The sequence below is a fragment of the Diospyros lotus genome, chromosome 11 (genome assembly GCF_014633365.1).
Source record: "Diospyros lotus cultivar Yz01 chromosome 11, ASM1463336v1, whole genome shotgun sequence".
NCBI classification, from domain to species: Eukaryota; Viridiplantae; Streptophyta; class Magnoliopsida; order Ericales; family Ebenaceae; genus Diospyros; species Diospyros lotus.
The window spans coordinates 1,309,319-1,327,690 of NC_068348.1; the positions used below are offsets into that span (position 1 = coordinate 1,309,319).

The 18,372-nt window shown below is 37.9% G+C and overlaps 1 protein-coding gene across 4 annotated transcripts in view; it reads right to left on the reverse strand.

The window, feature by feature from the left end:
* LOC127813129 (lysine-specific demethylase JMJ17) overlaps positions 1–18,372 on the reverse strand; it is a 45,394-nt gene that overhangs the window by 2,623 nt on the left and 24,399 nt on the right. For 3 of the 4 annotated variants that reach the window (XM_052353908.1, XM_052353906.1, XM_052353909.1), the window contains exons 17-27: positions 16,942–17,000; positions 16,712–16,843; positions 16,475–16,634; positions 16,063–16,398; positions 12,973–13,152; positions 12,787–12,848; positions 11,177–11,255; positions 9,509–9,658; positions 8,578–8,711; positions 8,241–8,361; positions 8,084–8,157 (exon numbers count right to left, since the gene is read on the reverse strand). In XM_052353908.1, the coding sequence (XP_052209868.1) occupies positions 8,084–8,157; positions 8,241–8,361; positions 8,578–8,711; positions 9,509–9,658; positions 11,177–11,255; positions 12,787–12,848; positions 12,973–13,152; positions 16,063–16,398; positions 16,475–16,634; positions 16,712–16,843; positions 16,942–17,000 (1,487 nt within the window). The remainder of the gene's footprint in view (positions 1–8,083; positions 8,158–8,240; positions 8,362–8,577; positions 8,712–9,508; positions 9,659–11,176; positions 11,256–12,786; positions 12,849–12,972; positions 13,153–16,062; positions 16,399–16,474; positions 16,635–16,711; positions 16,844–16,941; positions 17,001–18,372) is intronic. The other variant, XM_052353907.1, reaches the window with a different exon arrangement.

Sequence of the window (18,372 nt, forward strand, 5' to 3'; positions counted from 1 at the left end):
TGTAAAACAACAAACCAAACCTTTATCCCACTATGCAGGGTAAGCTACAGTTGATGCCTAAAGGACAGTAATTCAATACATAACTTCAGAAACAACAATCAAAAAAGTATTTGTCATTGTAGCTAGCCAAGTAGTTGTTGTAATTAGGCTACCCTTGCTTATATGGTAGCTTATAATACTTAGATATTGTTTGGCATAGCTGGAGGAATGTTCCAGCATACTGTTAGAAGGTTATAAGCGCAAGTGGGCAAGTTGAGACAACCGTTTTTGGCGCCTAAACTCAACTTAGATCAGTATAAATAATGTTGATCCGCGCCAAGCTGGATATTGTTGGATGAAATTGGAAATTAGTTTCCCTCCCAATTCTCTTTCCCCCTCAGCTTTTCTTATCCCTTCCTCTGTTTCTCAATTGTTTCCCCCTACAACTCTCAGTTTCCGTGACCATAATTCTCAAATCATTGAGAACTTCCCTTATCAGATCAATAATCTGAGAAATTGATATCAAAGCAAGGTCTTGCCCGGAATTTACGAAGTGATCGAGTAATGGCTGATGGTACCAGGATGTGACAAATGGAGGCACAATTGCAGCAAGTCTCGACATCAGTGGCTGAGATGCAAGGCAAAATGGATACGATGGAGTCGGATTGACGGTGGATCAGAAGTTGGACGCATTGGCCAATAGGCTTAGGGGAGATATGCGTATACAAATCAGGGATGAAATGCAAGAAGTAAGGGATCAAGGGAACCTGTTGCGTGATCAACTGCAACAATTCATGAGGATGTTTGTGAGTCAACCGCAAGTGAGGATCTCCCCTAATTTTCCACCCAAGGAACGATCAAAATCAATTCTACTAGGAATTGGTGCCAGTAACCATAATGTGGAATTGTCAGTATTGGAGGGAGAACTGGCTACGGTGGAAGAGTCAACGTCGAAGAGATGCCAAGTTGCTCGCATCAAACCGAATTTCCAATACCTAAGTTGGAATTACCGGTGTTCGAAGTTGTGAAACTATGGTGGTGGTTAAGGCGATGCGAGAAATTGTTTGAGATCCATCATGTAACAAAAAACGAGAGGGTGGCCATAGCTGCAGCGTACCTCCATGATGCAGGGGACATATGGTTCCAAGGATGGTCCAGGGTGAGGGGGAGTTATAATTGGGACAACTTCGCACAAGGGCTCGAGAGGTTTGGGGAGTGAGGCAGATGGGATGTGGTGCAGGAATTCAACCGCTTAAGACAAGAAAGGATGATGTTGGAATATCAAGCAAAGTTCAAGGAGCTTAAATTCATGATGTTGAACAGGAACCCCTACCTAAACGAAGGGTACTTTGTATCTAGTTTCATAGGAGGATTAAATGATGAGTTGAGGTCAGCAATACAAGTCCTCCGACCTAAAACGACACAAGAGGCAATAGAGGGGGCCGTCTTGCAGGATATGACGTTTGAAGCATTACTAAAGAAGCAGAGGGGGACAGAACAGGGGAGTACAGGATGGAGCTATGCAATATGGGAGCCAACCTATGGGGAAGGAACTTATAAGATTTGGTGTCGAAAATAGGTATCCAACATTACCCCCAGCTTCCCAAAGTATGCATAATAGGGATAAGTTGATAGAATAAAGGAGGCCAGCTGGATTATGTTTCAAGTGTGGAGAGAAATACACACTGGGACACCAGTGTAGGAAGCAACTCCTTTTGTTAGAGGGAGGAGATGAAGAAGAAGAGGAAGAAATGGACATGACAGAAGAAGATGAGGAGGAAGGCAGTGGAGCCATATCCTAGCATGCCATTAAAGGGGTAGCTAATAGCAAGATCATTAAGGTTGAAGGGAAGGTACAGGACAATTTCCCTATGGTCTTGATATAGTGGAAGCACCCACAGTTTTATTGATGAGGTGAAGGCCAAGAAGATGAGGTGGCTAGTACTCAACCCCTGTTCGTGACAATATCGAACGGGGACAAAGTAGTCAGCACATCAACTTGCCTAGGATTTTGTTGGGAGATGCAAGGGGAGGAATTCTAGGCTGACCTAAGGTTGCTCAAATTGGGGGGATGTCATACTGTCCTCGGGGTAGATTGGATGCGAGAGGAGAGTCCTCTTAGTTTTGATTTCAACAATTTGGAAGTGACACTCGAGAAGGAGGGAAGAAGGGTGGTGTTGCAGGGAAACATGGAGGTGGGAACTTGCAAAATGATGAAGGGGAAGAAATTGCAGCAATTATTCAGGAAGAAAATGGCACAAGTGGTTTAGTTATTCTCAATCGAAGCCACTGAGCAGCAAGAGGAAGAATCAGGAAGAGGAGGCTCCTACATGAATTGACCCTCCTTGATTCTTTATTGATTGAATATCAAGATCTCTTTGTAGAGCCTAAGACATTACCCCCCAAAAGACCGCTATACCATATTATACACCTATTGTTCAATGTTGGACCAGTAAACATTCGGTCAGATCAATACCCACCCAAACTCAAATTTGAAATCAAAAAGATGGTCAGAGAAATGCTAAACCAAACTATTATACGCCCCAGCCCCTTTGCTTCCCCTGTCCTATTGGTTAAAAAGAGGGATGGCACTTGGCGCTTCTGTGTTGATTACAGACAACTCAATGCCATCACCGTTAAGGACAAATTTTCTATTCCAATCATTGAAGATTTACTAGATGAACTCAAACATGCAATCGTATTTACCAAGTTGGACCTTTGTTCAGGGTACCATCAAATTAGGATAGACCCCAATGACATTCCAAAGACAGCATTCAGAATACACCATGGACATTTTGAATTCATAGTGATGCCTCTTGGCCTCACCAATGCCCTTGCCACATTCCAAGCCCTTATGAACCACATTTTTTAGTCTTACCTCAGAAAATTCATGCTGGTCATCTTGGATGATATCCTAATCTATAGCCCCACTTTCAATTAACACCTAACCCACCTTAGGGCTACATTTGAGATCCTACGATTCAATTAGTCATGCATCAAGTGGTCAAAGTGTGCCTTTGCACAAACACAGGTAGAGTACCTCGGTCACATCATATGGGCTAGAGTGGGGATAGATCCCAAGAAGATAGAGGCAATTGTATCATGGCCTAAACCCGCAAATATCAAGGCTTTAAGGGGATTCCTAGGGCTTACTGGTTACTATCAAATATTTGTGAAGAATCGTGGAATAATAGCAAGCCTTTGATTGAGTTGCTGAAGAAAGAAGGTTTTAAATGGAACCCCAAGGCGAAAGAGGCTTTTGAGCAACTGAAGAGAGCACTGAGTAATATTCCCACCCTTGGCTTACCAGACTTTAGTAAGCCATTCACACTAGAGACAGATGCCAGCAATGTTGGAATAGGGGCAATACTATCCCAAGAGAGAAGGCCCTTGGCATTTCTTAGTAAAGTCCTAGCACCTAGACACCAAGGCCTTAGCATTTATGAAAATGAGCTTATGACAGTGCTAATGGTGGTGGAGAAGTGGCATCATTACTTAGAAGGGGGAACGTTTGTGATCAAAACAGATCACGAAAGTTTGAAATTCTTGTTGCAACAAAGACTGCACACTCAATTACAAAAGAAAGGTATGGCAAAACTCATGGGTCTGGACTAAGTGATTCATTTCAGGAAGGGTAAAGAAAACATGGCAACAGACGCTCTATCTTGCTACCATGAAGAAGGAATGATTGCGGTTGTCTCTACTGTGGTTACCGATTGGCTCCAAGAGGTCACTGATAGCTACCAAAAGGGGGAATGGACCAAGGAACTACTAGAGCAACTAAGTGTTAAGGCAAACAGCAGACCAAGCTACACCTTGGCCAACAAAGTGATAAGGTACAAGGGTCGGATGGTTATTGGAGACTGTGAGGAGCTGAAGGCCAAAATAATGCATGCACTGCATGGATCACTAGTAGCAGGGCACTCGGGCATCCAAAATACCTACCACAAGGTTAAACAGGTATTCTTTTGACTCAAATTAAGGAAATATATATGGGATTATATCTTGAAATGTGATGTATGTAGAAGGTGCAAACATGAGACGGTAGCATACCCCGGGCTCCTATAACCCTTGGACATTCCAGATCGCACATGGACCAACGTGACAATGGACTTCATAGAGGGCCTACCGAAATCTTAAGGGAAGGATTGCATTCTGGTGGTAGTAGACAGATTCACTAAATTCAGCCACTTCATAGGGTTGTCCCACCCATTTACAGCACAGGAAATGGCTAGGGCCTACTTGGAGAATGTAGTAAAGTTGCATGGAATTTCATAGTCTATTGTATCAGACCGAGACAAGGTATTCACTAGTCTCTTTTAGAAGAAACTCATGAGAATATTAGGCACCAAGCTCCTAATGTCTATTGCCTACCACCCGAAAACGGATGCGCAAACGGAGCGAGTTAATCAGTGCTTGGAAGGATAGCTAAGGTGCTTGAGCTTCTTACAGCCTAGAGGACGGTACAAGTGGCTAGCAATAGCACAATGGTGGTACAATTCGAGCTACCATAGCTCTATCAAGATGACACCCTTCGAGGCTCTCTATGGCTACAAACTAGACTTACTGCTAGCTTTTGGAGGACACACTACAGTGGTAACAGTGGAGGCTTACAACAAAGGCAAGATGTGATGAGAATGGTTAAAGCAAAATTGGCCAAGGCCAAGAACAAGATAAAGCAACTTGCAGAGCAAAAGAGGAGTGAACAGAAATTCTCAGTGGGTGAAGAAGCGTATTTGAAGCTCAGCCAACAGCACCTCAAGGCATTGACCAAGCAACCCATATCCAAACTGAATCCCAAGTATTATGGACCCTTTCTGATTCTGGAGAAAATAGGTGTTGTGGCCTACCGACTACAACTACCCGAACATGCCAGGATACAACCCGTAATCCACATATCCCTTCTCAAGAGGGCTATGGGAACACAGAGATCGACCCCCACATTGCCTCCTATGATGGGAGAAGTACCAGCAAATGTTGAACCAACAACTATTATTGACAGAAGGGTGATCCACCGAAATGGAGTCCCCCTTATTTAGGTGTTGGTTCAGTGGTCCTCTCTCCACTCAGACAATAACACCTAGGAATACTTGCCAAAATTTCTCCACCAATTTCCTAATGCAGCGATCTTGCTACACATTTCTTGCAGGCAAGAAACACTTTTAAGGGGCTGGGATTGTTACGGTAGCTAGCCAAGTAGTCGTCGTAATTAGGTTACCCTTGCTTATATGGTAGCTTATAATACTTAAACCTTGTTTGGCATAGCTGGAGGAATATTCCAGATGCTGTTAGAAAAATTATAAGTGCAAGTGGGCGCAAGTGGGCAAGTTGAGGCAACCGTTTTTGGCGCTTAAACTCAGCTCAGATCAGTATAAACAATGCTGATCCGCGCCAAGCTGGATATGTTGAATGAAATTGGAAATTAGTTTCCCTCCCAATTCTCTCTCAATTCTCTGTCCCCCTCAGCTTTTCTTATCCCTTCCTCTGTTTCTCAATTCTTTCCCCCTATGACTCTCAGTTTCCGCGACCATAATTCTCAAACCATTGAGAATTTCCCTTGTCAGATCAATAATCTGACAGCATAATGGAATATAAATAAAAATCATGACTTCAGCCAATGTTAGGCCAATTAGGGGTATACGTGTTTGCATGCTTGAATAAAAAGGAAAAGATCTCTGTGTGTGTGTGTGTGTGTGTGTCAGAGATTTAACAGAGACTTCTAATGTCCCCTTTGTCATAGTTTCTTTTAAAATTAAATAAATTCTACAAATCAAGCCCAGTTAAAAAGTTCTAAAACTTACTTTCCACATCCACCCATGTGCACGTGGTGAGCAACATGTGTCCTAAATATTCCTATCCCACAAGTATCAGACAAATACATCACCGCTGCAGCCTACAAAGTTTGTGCTCCCTAGAGAGTTGCTGGAACAGATATTGATTCATCACCGTCAACTAATAAATGGTGCTCGTAATTTTTCTCGCTGCATTGTGTTCCTCTAGAACAAAGAAGAGAAAATTCATGGATGCACAATATTAATTTTATTGTAATAGATTCCCAAATTCAGGCTAATACTGCTATTATTATGTAGTCTAAATTATGCTGAGTTGTTGGTTATCATACCATTCAATTCTTCAACTTACAACCTATCAGTTTTCTATTCTTCACATTACATATCACTGTCATATCGTGTAATCAAAGATTTTTCAGTATCTTAAAGAATAATAAAACATAACCCTACCCACAGATTTAGAAGGAAAAATAAAAGAGCATAAAACATAAAAGTAATTGAGTGAAAATATATACAATAACATGACTAAAGTACAAAGACTTAAAAGCAAAAATATGCATGCATCAGTAATGAGTATACATACACGCATATCTTTTGAGAAGTCATCAATATTGAATATATGTTAGAACATAGAACATGTGAAGACTGAATATTTTGTCTTCATATCCAGATTGCACAAGTATAAGAAAGAGATGACGCTTCATGTCATCAGTACATTCCAATGGTCAAGTATATTTAATCTGTATATAAGTAATTACTGCATGGCAAAGTAACTCATAAGTCTCAATTTCCATTTCTGACAAGTTCAATTCCAATACTAATATAAATAAAAGAAAAGATAATGCAATGGAAATAAGAACAAAAGGAAGAAAAAACCATCAATCACAAGAAACTTTGGCGAGCCATAAAATCACAATAAAAATCACATTAGTGGGTATTACACTGCTGAGATAAGATTCTTAATGTTATGAGAGCTGAGTTTTGAGAAAACAAGTTTGCTTTCCTCAAATAAGAATGGTGTCCATGTACTACAGGGTTGTTTAGTTGAGGAAATGCTTTACAATTTTTTATCTACAATTTTCTATAAAATCAGTTCTCATTTTCTATAGAAAATTTAGAAACGCATTCAAATGTTAGAAGTACAAAAAACTAATCTCCAAGTTCAGTTCAATTTTGGAGAATGGCATTTTCCAAACTCCATTTTCTATTTAGAAAATTTCGGTATTTGAACAAGTTTTCTATTTTCCATTTTCTGCAGAGTAATTTTCATGAAAGCCATGGCTATTTTCCTCAACTATAACAACCCCTTTATGTCTTGTGTACCTCATATCATGAAATACAATTATATTAACACAGTACTTTAAAAAAACCCTGCCACATGGGCAGCAATGCCAGTGTCAAATAATATGTTCAATATATCAGAGTAGGACTTGTATATTTTCAATTTCCTTAGAATATAATACTACTTCAATCATAGATCCAGGATACATGACATAAATTATTCCTCACAGAATATATGATCAACTGTGATAATTGTCATATCATACTACCATTATGATAGCACTAGCAACAAAGAAGATGATATTGGTGCCCCCATCATCTCAAATTATGTCCTTCGCAAGTGGCAATCACATATGCATGCCATCTCACAAACATAAACACTTCTTCTGCTTAATTTCAACCAACATGAGCCCGTTTCTATGATTTCATTTGTAGAATCTTGGAAAAGAGGATATATTGATGGGAATTACAAGAGTTACCAAACATTCTATTCTGCTCCCTAAAGCTGTGAATTACGCAGGCTGTTTGTTTAGGGAGCAGAATAGAATGTTTGGTGAAACAATTTTCCTAGTCCAGGAATGAATCCCAATATCATCATTTAACACATTTTGTATGTGGTCAATAGTACTTTGTTTTGAATCTTACGCAGCTTTGATACATGTCAGGTACCTTCATTTTGGAGAAGGGATCTTGATTTCTTTGTGGCTTGTAAAAAGATGCAGCCGCCACATTTGTCGTCTTTTTTAGTTATTAAAAAGACAATCAATCAATAAATATCAGGAGATCATGAATTATAAATCTATTCTTGAATCAAACATGACAACAATAGCCCATCCTAGCCCCAAAAGTGATGTCAAACTCTTTCAAGACATTGAGTAAACACTGTTCCTTGCTATCTCAGATATCGAATAACCATGAAAAGCAAGACAAATTAAAAGATTGGGAAGAAGAATATCGACAAAACCATGTCTTTGACATCCAAGAAAGCAATGAAGTCAATCTACTGTCTAAAATGATTCAACAGGCAATATTACCATATAGAGAGATTATCAGCATCAGTTAGAAGTTCCACAAGCTTACTCAGTTCAGTACGCGTCCTTCCAAATCTCTGCATGAAAAAAATAAAAAAATTAAAGAGAGACTATAAGTCAGAAATCTACAGACAGATACCTTTGAGAGAACAATGGATACCAGTTTATCGACTCCATTTTGAGATAATCTTCCACTCCCCACAAAGTGGCAATAATGACAAATGAATGATGTGGCAACTTTTCTGTCAGCCAGCGATGGTCCATGGCATTGAAGATGGTAGCTGCGCATATGAATGAATGGGATTACCAGAATAGTCGTGACATATAGAACACTTATAACATGTAGACAATGAAAGGGTTATGTTCTAGCACATAACATTAACACATCAAAATTTTTCGTTAAAAACTCAAACCATGATCTTTATCAATTTTTCTCCTTAAACCAAAAAAGTGAAAAGTAAGGCCCTGAAAACAGACTTTGGACCTTGATAACTTACCAGTCCTTGCAAACTGAACAAGCCAGAATATCCTGATTATCAAAGTTATTGGAGCAGCACACAGATAGTTCTGTTGCCTTTTGTCCCTTAGAAGCACCACATATGGACAAGGATCTATCAAGAGTACCTTTTATCTGCATGACAGAAAGCTACTAAATGTATCCATTTAAAACAGTAACTTATAAATCAAAATTGCAGAAAAGAAAAACTAACATTAAAAAAAAAAAAAAAAAAAGTTAAATGAACTGTCTAAAATTGCAAGACCCTGGAATTAGTTAGGTTCGTAAATTTGCAATAAGAACCCTTTACTCAGCAATATATAAGGGCATCTGCTCTATAGCTGGTCAATCAACTTTGTTAACAAAATACTAGGTCATAATAATAACAAAATGATATGACCATTTTGACAAAACATCATATACACTAGTTACTTCAATAATTGCAAAACTTCGATGTGGATAAATGATTGCAGATGATAACAGTTATGGATACTAAGGGAGTTACACTGATAGGTGAGGATGGCATAGTCTGTCTCTAGGTCTAACTGTTTAAGTACACTCACAATCTATATACTTTCTATCATCTTCCTCTAACAATAACACGTCCCGCCAAAGAAAAGCATAATTTTCGAAAGAGCTATGCATTTTGAGATCTTTACATTCATAGAATGAAATGAAGGAAGTGAACAGATGACGTGTGGGGCAAGTTCATTTGGTTGAATGAACCTAAAAGGGTAATAAAGAAAAAAGAAGAAATGTTTTTAGGTTGAAAGTTTAATAGTTGCATATCTGTTTTCCAACAATACAAGTGTAATTGCCATTCTAAGACTTCCAAGGATGCCCTTAAAACTACAAGAAACCTAAGGTGATATTAGTGTAATTTAACCATAAGAAACATACAGAATTTTAAACAGACATAATCTGAACCAAACCTGTAATAAAGCATGGGAGAGAGTTTGAGCATCTACAATTGGCGTACCAGCAATGTTCTCACAGCATTGCTTCCATTTCTCAACCTTTTGGACTTTAGAAGAAACCATATCTAGTTCAGAGCAATTAAAGGCATCAGTGCTCCCAAGCCCCTGAATGTGACCAAAAGTATTAGCGGAAGGAAAACAGTAAAGAAACTAAACAGATATGGTGCCAACAATTTTTTTTTGACAATGCTATGAAGTAGCCATGAAACTTCAGGATGAGCTTTTCATCAAGCCAGTAGCTTGGATGGTTACCCCTATCTCATTAATACTGGCATCTGGCAAATCTTCATAAGGCAAAGCCAGCCTGCCCTATCCAAATGCACCTCTTGGTTCGGGAGGGGGAGGATATTGTACTTGGGAGCAGAAGGAACCTCATCTGATGATGCAAAGCTGGAAATAGATGGATAAAAAATGGCATTGCTAGAAATATTTCATGGTTGACTCTTAAAATACATCAATTTGCTTCATTGATTCATTGATATTTTTGGAGAATTTAGTTTTGTTGGAACTGGTCAACTGAAAATGAGAAGAAATCAAATAAACATGGAGCTCAAAACAAAAAGAAAAGAAAAAGATAAGAGAACCATGTGGTTTGCACTCCTCATTCAAGCAGTAAGACAGATTGGTGATGGCCCCCTTGCTATGCATTTAGATTGAAAATTACATTGCCTCGTACATTTTGTGTGGACAGTTAAATGATGTTATGTGATTTTTTTGTTATTCCTGTGATACTTAGGATAGCATGTTTTAACAGCATTTGGTTTTGCCCCTATTTTACAGAGATTGTGACCCCTTAGGTGGTCTTATTAGTACACTAGAATTTACTTAACAGGGAAAAGAAGTCCACGAAACAAGTTTTGTAGCCTTAAGCTGCTGAGAGCTTAAATAAATATGGGGAAACAAAATCAGTAAGATGGTTTCAGGGAGACCAGATCCAGACCAAGGTAAATATACACAGGAGATTAACTCTACAACTTTAATGCTGTACTCATAGTCCTTATCTCGTAAGGTAAGGCTCATAAATACGTTAAGTATCTTGGCTGAAAGATACTCAAAGCAATTACGCGCCATCAAGTGCCCATAATACCAGTATGTGTCTATAAGCACATTAACAAGGACTTAGTTCAAGAAAGAACCCTTATTTAGGACTTGAAACATTTCAACTCATATACAAACCCTGCTCCATGAACTGCCAAGAACGAGGAAAAAAGATGAGTGATGGGGTACTGATGCTAGTTACATCCAGAATGTAAAAGCTAGTCGATCTAGAAAAGGCATACAGCACATTCCTACATGAATAAGGTTTAGTTCACCAGAATAAGTTGCTGATTAGTTCAAGCCATCATTCTCCCAATATATCAAGCATAAATGGAAAAAAATGTAGTTGATTCCAAAAACACCACATTTACAAAACCTATAAGCTTGTTTTCTAATAAACAAGCGTATTTCCATAGTAGAATGGATTGTCCATCCACTCACCCTTTTTTTTTATTAAAAGACAGCAAGGAAAATAAAAATGCAATACTTTTGGAGACTAACACCACAATATTGAAGTTCTGGCACCATTCAACAAAAAGAAATTACAAGTTAAGTAATATATAATCAACACATAGAATTGTATACCTTCAGCTCTAGCAACAAACTCCATGTCCGATTGCCAGGCTCTAGGCTGAGGAATTGATGCACTTGCTCTCGCCACAAACTACATTTTACAGTTAAGATGTCAAGATTTAATTAACTGAAATTAAAAAAAATAGAGAAGAAAGTTGAAGACTGTTGAGAATTCATATTAGATTGAATGTATTAGGTGCAGTACATATACCTAGCTTATGTAACTTGTACATAGCAGTTACAGTATTTTAGTATAAATACTTGTAACCCTATATCAATATAATTGAATCAGTTTTTCTCTCCAATCTCTCCTTCCCCTCTCTTCTTTTCTCCCAGTTCAGTAATCATTTCACATGGTATCAGAGCCATCGAGAGGTAAATCTGGAGAATTGGAGCAGATTTGATGTAATTCAACAATCAAATATTGTCTAGGAGATAGCTATGATCTGCATCCTCTTGGTTTGAGGATTTTGTAATCCATTGCATCTCAGATCTAGATCTGGTGCAATCTGATTTCTCTGGAGATCTGGTGCAATATGATTTTTAGATCTGGGATAAAGTTGATACGCAGCTTGTTTCTTTATTGTGGCAGTCAATTGAACTAGATCTAATTGAGCCATTTACATGTTCCTCTTCTTTTCTGGGATGCTGCCCTTTTGACTTCATGCTATCTGATTAATCGAATGCCTTCCATTGTTCTTAACTAACGGACACATTCCTCATATTCCCAGAGCTGATCACTGACCTATACTATAGTAGGTTTTACTTGATAGAACCCTAAACTTTGGAAAGTTTCTATCATCTTCTGTAACCTCCTTTGCTAAAGACCTAGTTCCATTCAATCCACTCTCTTCACAAGAGCCTCTATAGATCATCTTCTTACATAACCAACCATCTTAATTGAGTCCCACGCATTATACCTTCAATAGGAGCCACTCCAACCTTAATAAGAATAACCTCATTTCTAGTTTGATCTTCTTCTTCTTCTTCTTCTTCTTCTTTTTTTTTTTTTTTTTTTTTGTATGGCTCCATCTCACTGTAACATCCTCATCATGGTCATGCTCATATTTTGCACATGTTGGTACCTTATTGCCCAACATTTTGTGTCATACAACAAAATTGGTCTTTTAACTACCTTATAAAATTTTCTTTTTACCTTTAACAAAATCGTAATATCTTTCATAAAATGTCAGACCTTAATTATATGGGTAAGATATGTAATTTTAATTAGAACTGATAATTATGTGATTAAAAAAACCCATAATTAAACAAAGATCAATAATATGTTTGATTGAAGGGTTAAAAAAAAATAAGGGACACACTGCACAGGAAGAATATCATATGCATAATGCATAACAAGCAACGCTGCAAAGCCTAATTGATCCCCAGAAAACCTCCAACCACGCTTATCTATAGATTAGATGCCTCTATCCTGCCTGTTCCAATGTGGAGGACCAGTCCAATGAGTTTTACAGGGCCACTGGTTAGACAATATCTTTTTTATGTAATGCCTCTCTTCATCTCAAAATTTATTCAATCACATTAAAATAGTGGATTCCAATCTAGAATTGAGAAAACAAAAAGGAACAAAAACAATAATTTATAGATGCAAATAAACTCACTTATGTTTCTTGATAACATTGGCAAGTTGACTGACCATTGAAGGAAAGGACACCTTAATTTCCTGCAATAAGAAAGTACCGTTAGTGTCCCTTTCTATGAGTTAAATAATAGCAATGTAACATCAGTAAGCAGGAACTGTATAACAAGCAAGGCCGAGTTAAGAAGAAACAAAATGCAAAAAATACCTTAGATTGGCCAAGAACATATTCAGCATCAGACAACTTGAAGTTTCTAGTTCGGCATGGTAAAGAAATTTCAGCAGCTTCCTTGAGCCAATGTACCCCATCAATTAACAAGCCAAACAAAGAACTAGATGCATATGTAACAGGAACATTGCTTGCAACCTCCATCAACATCTCAACTTCCTGTGAAAACACACACAACATAATATCCATGATACAGGCCAACATAAAATCAGAAAGAGACGCACAGCAAAAATGAAACCAGCAAGGGAACAAAATCAAACACAATCAATTGATAAACACAATAAGGATGCTCAATCAATATTATAGAGCCTCCCATCTTCATAAACATGAAGTGAACCAAATAGTGGAGTCAAGTAAAATCTACCAAATGACATGTATAAATAGTGACAGAATCTGCTCAAAGCCCAAGGAGAAGCCAAGGCAAAGCCAAGTCAAAAGCCAAGCCAAGTCACAATGGATTATAGCACAAGCCAAGTCATCTCAATGATTGACATGTATTTTAATTTCAAGAACTCATAGCACTCACATCATAATTTGAAATCCTTTTTTGGTTTTTTCGTTGTTGATAGGCAAGTGGAAATTTAAATGCTAGAATACTAAGATTGTTTGATAGTCTAAAGTCTACACACTCACACAGACTTGCAACTCTTCAATTTGATCTAAAACACCTTTTCTACCAACCAGCATTCACCCAGCCTTGAGTGATTCTGACAATTTCTACTGTTTCCTTTACTTCTAAAAATTTCATAAACTTTCAAAGCCATTCACAGTAAGGACCAGGACTGTGTGGTCTCAGTTTACCATTAAGCCTACTCTACAGGCCAAAGCCTTTGTCCTTCAATACCCCCAAACCTAGCTAGTATAAGTAGCCACATAAGTAGCCACAGCACCCCAAACAGTCACAAAGCCCACTGTTCCCATGAAACAAAAAGAAGTCACCAAATTCCATGCAGTCACCTGCTAGAACAAGCTTGGTTTCATGAAACCATAACTCAATCACAGAGGAGGACCTCACCAACTCAATGCCAAAAAGGAAGAGAAACAAACTCTAGATATCTCTAACCACAGCACAGTATAAAACAAAATGATCCATGGAATTCCTCAAACACATGTTTTTTCTCTGTGGCAGCCTTTTTTTTTTTTTTTTTTCAAGTGGGTGAGCTTTTTTGAAGGTATCAATGTTTTCAAAACCAAACCGGATATCGAACTGGGAAACGGGAGAGGTTCACAGTTCAGTGGTTGAACCAAGATCAGACCTTTTTATTTTTTATTAAATAATAAACATATAATAATTAAAATTATTATATAAAAATAAAAAAACTATTATATAAAAATAAAAAAAATCAAAATTCATAACTTATTTTCATGACAAGTTATGAATTTATCTTAAATATTAGTCATTTTTAGTACATATCTTCATGGCAATTAAAATCTATAACAAATTATGTTTTTTTATAAAAAAGATGATATGAAAAAATTTATTAATAATTGAAACATAGCTTCAAAAGAATCAAAACTGATATATATACACCTTATGATTATAAGTCAAATTGACAATATTGTCATCCGTGTGTACATATATACACAATAGCCATGATAGCTGTAGCAATATAGCAGAATATATATACATTGAATATAATAGCACTGGAGAGGAACATTATATATAAAATATATACACATTTTTCCATTCTGGTATATAATACTGATTGCAGCTATGGAAGAGGAACAATGGAATAAGACAACCAAAATACCTGAGTTTGTTGAGGGAATAGCAGCAACAGAGGAGCAAAATCTGGCAGAGAAGAAGCAAAATCGGTCTAGGGCTTTCGTGTAGAAGAGAAAGAGAGGGATGCTGAACCGGCCAAAAGGAACGGTCTGCGGTTGAATTGGTCAGACCAGCCGGTGTCTGGTCCAGTTTTGAAAGCATTGGTAGTATTTCTTTTATCTTGGAGTCTCTTGTTTAGGGGTTCCCATTGTCTTCTTTTTTCTACCAAAAAAAAGGTCCAACTTCTCCTTCATGTGTTGCTAGAGGTCTTAAACCCAAATCTTTGTTCACCTTCCACATCAACATAACCAAGAAACAGCTTCTAAGAACTTCCTATACCATACTTAGTGTACTATAAAACCAAGAGTTTTGTGCTGTTACAACCTCCTAAGAATAAGGTCAGCCACACTCTGGACTAGTGGAGCAAATTGTAGCTCCATATTATATGTACATAACAAGAAATGAAAGGGCCACGTGTTTGAGGGTGTGCACACATATAAACTAGAGTCAGTGCAGGCTTACAATTGCTACTCAAAAGGGGTGGAAAGTAAGGACAACTTCAAATTTGGTAAACGATAGATTTATGTGGAAGATGAGAGGAGTGCAAATCATTCCAGAATCCATCTTTCATGAAACCAAACAAACATCAAACATCAGTAAAATAGGCTGAAACTAGTTCCAAGAATAATTGTTGCAACCTACACCAACAATCAGATGATTTTGATCAGATGCAGTATCATGGATGATCAACCAGGAAATTTATGGAGATTTTATCCTTACAATACACCTATGGGCAGAACACATAGAATGGGATAATATATATCAATATATAAAGTTTTAGTTACCTGCGGAGAATGTGTAGTACATTCCACAAAATAAAGATCAAGTACTCAATGTTGCTTTGACTCATGAACTCAGTTTATAAGCTCTCTTTGGGTGTCAAAAATAATTTGTAAGCTCTAAGAAAATTACATATCAATGAAAAAGAAATACGGAAGAGAAAATTCCTAATACACATTAAAAACAGTTTAATACTCAAAGAATTGTACACAACAAAGATATGTGTGCAAGTTGTGCAGCTTCTAATTACTTTTCTCAAAGAACAGACTGCTTGTCAGTTGTCACGCACTTGGGACTTCCAGATCCCAAACACCAATACAAGTACCTAAAGAACACAGACTAAGAGAAAAGCAAAACAAATGTAATCACATCCATCACAAATAAAAGAAAACTCAATGCCAAAGAGAAAAAGAGAAGCATCAATGCCAATCTGAAAAGAACATGTTCCAAGGAAAATCAGTTACCTCAAGCAGGGGAACAGCAGAACAGAAAGAAAGAGTCTTCAAGCACCAATTTAGAGTAGAACAAGCATCTTGAAGTTTTGGAATCTCGCCAAAGTCTAAACCAAGAGACAAGCCGGCTTTGATGATGGATTCCATTGCGGTAACTTGCTGTTCAATTTTTGACACAAGACCACTGGTAATTCCATCATCAATATTATCATTTCTTAGGAAGTGCTCTACAGCATAGAGTGATGAGCGAGCATCATTCTCCCATTTAATGCAATTATCCAAAACTCTTTGAAGCATTGGTAATTGTCTCAGAGATATCTTCAGAAGCTTCGACTGTGAAACTAACTCCTGCAAGATTTTGCTAATAGTGTTATACCGAGGCCAACAGATGTAAAGGAGCAGACATGGCGAAGACAATAAGAACCTTAAGATCCTCAAATTTCAGCAGAGAATTTGATGCAGCTCGAACAGATATATTTGACACCAAAAATGGCTCAGCTTTCTCTAGCCACAAGTTGGCCAATGACAATGCTTCCTTGACAACACCAAGAGAAGGTAGCAAAGCACAAATGTCCTCAGAAGCCCTAAAATATTTCATTAAAAAAATTATTACAGGCAGACACAAGCAACAAAATGCAGGATGCTAAGGTTGAAGAAGTACCTTATAGCATCCTCAAAATCTGACTTCTGAGCTTTACTAGCAAGAATATATAATGCTCTTTCTTCCCAATTCACAGCAGCAGTCCGTATTCTAGAAATATTACCAAACAATCTCTCCTTTTCAATCTGCAGTCTGAAAAAAGTCACCACGCAAATTTTTAACACCAACAGAACATTAAGGAGAATTGTAGAAATGGTTAATTTGTAAGAGGTATCAAAGCAATGATGTACATGTTTGACTCCATTATTACTTCACGGATGAACTCCAAAGGCATCCTACTACCAAGAGCCTGCAAAAATGCTACAAAAATTGCTTAATGCCAAATCAAAATCATCAAAAGAATTATTAATTGGGGGAGTGCAAATATAGTAAATTCATCAGAGAAGATAAGATACAAATAAATTAAGGAAAGGAGATAGCTAAAAGAAAATATCCTCATATCAGATACCAGAAACCAGTAAAGTATATAAAGAAGAGAAGAAAATTCATGAAAAAAGTAATGCCTATCCTTTAACAGCCATTTTTATCATCCTAAAGAATTCTTGCTTTGATATCACAACTGTGTTGCCTCGCCTCTCTGTCCCTAGAGCAGTCCAATATAGTTAGGACCACCCATACCCATGAGACCTGCATGGGACATGAGGTCCAAGTGACCTTCCTCAGGACCTGTATCTGAGCTTTAACAGGTTATAGGATAGCCCTCAGGTTGCAAATCAGGGACTCCGCCTGGTTTATCATGAACTCTTCTTCAGAATGATCATCCCTACACATCTAGGACTCAGCCATACCCCTTCCGACTTAATCACCTTGACTCAGCTGACCTAACACTCAACTTTCCCATCAACAGGCAATATACTCTGCATTATGTTGTTGACAATCGACCTTTAGTCAACTATCACCCTTCCTCATCAATCTTCCAGGTGACAGTCTTTCTTCTCAGTTGAGGTCCCCTTGCTTAGTTCGAACATTCCTTGTCCCCAATCGACCCCCTAGACTCACTATCGGCTCACAGTGACTTTATCCTAATTCCATCTCACCCCTTATTTATGCTAATTCCTTTTTTGCCTAACATAACCACCTGAGTCTTCAAAGCAAGGTAATAACACGATATCTTCATATAAAATCATAAATCACAATTTAAGTTCATTACTATAACATACTTCCATTCATTTATCAAATGCTTTATGGTACATCATATGTATGGTTGATCTCAAAACTAGTAGCATGACCATTATCAAAAGACTACAGATTTTGACGCTTTTCTTCAAAATGAGCAGGTCTTCAAAATATGCTAGTAGCTCCCTAACTCTCTGCAAGTCTTCCTTGCTCACTAGGGTCCACCTTATTCTGAAATATTGAGATGCACATGGCATTAGCCTACTACTCAACATGAGCACATTAAGGTATGCACACATACAGCAAAAGCACAATTCTTTCCCCAATTCATTTTACTCTCAGGTGCACCCATAGGCTCAGGCCTCAGATTCACACCCTTGTCCTTCCAATGCCTCTCACTAGGTAACCATGGCTCAACCTAAGGGGAGAATCATATTCACACTCCTAGCCTACCCCCCCCCCCCCCCCCCCAATACACACACACACAATGCACATGAAGAATCATGCCATGCAGCCACAAAAAGTTCATGCAACATGCCACACAT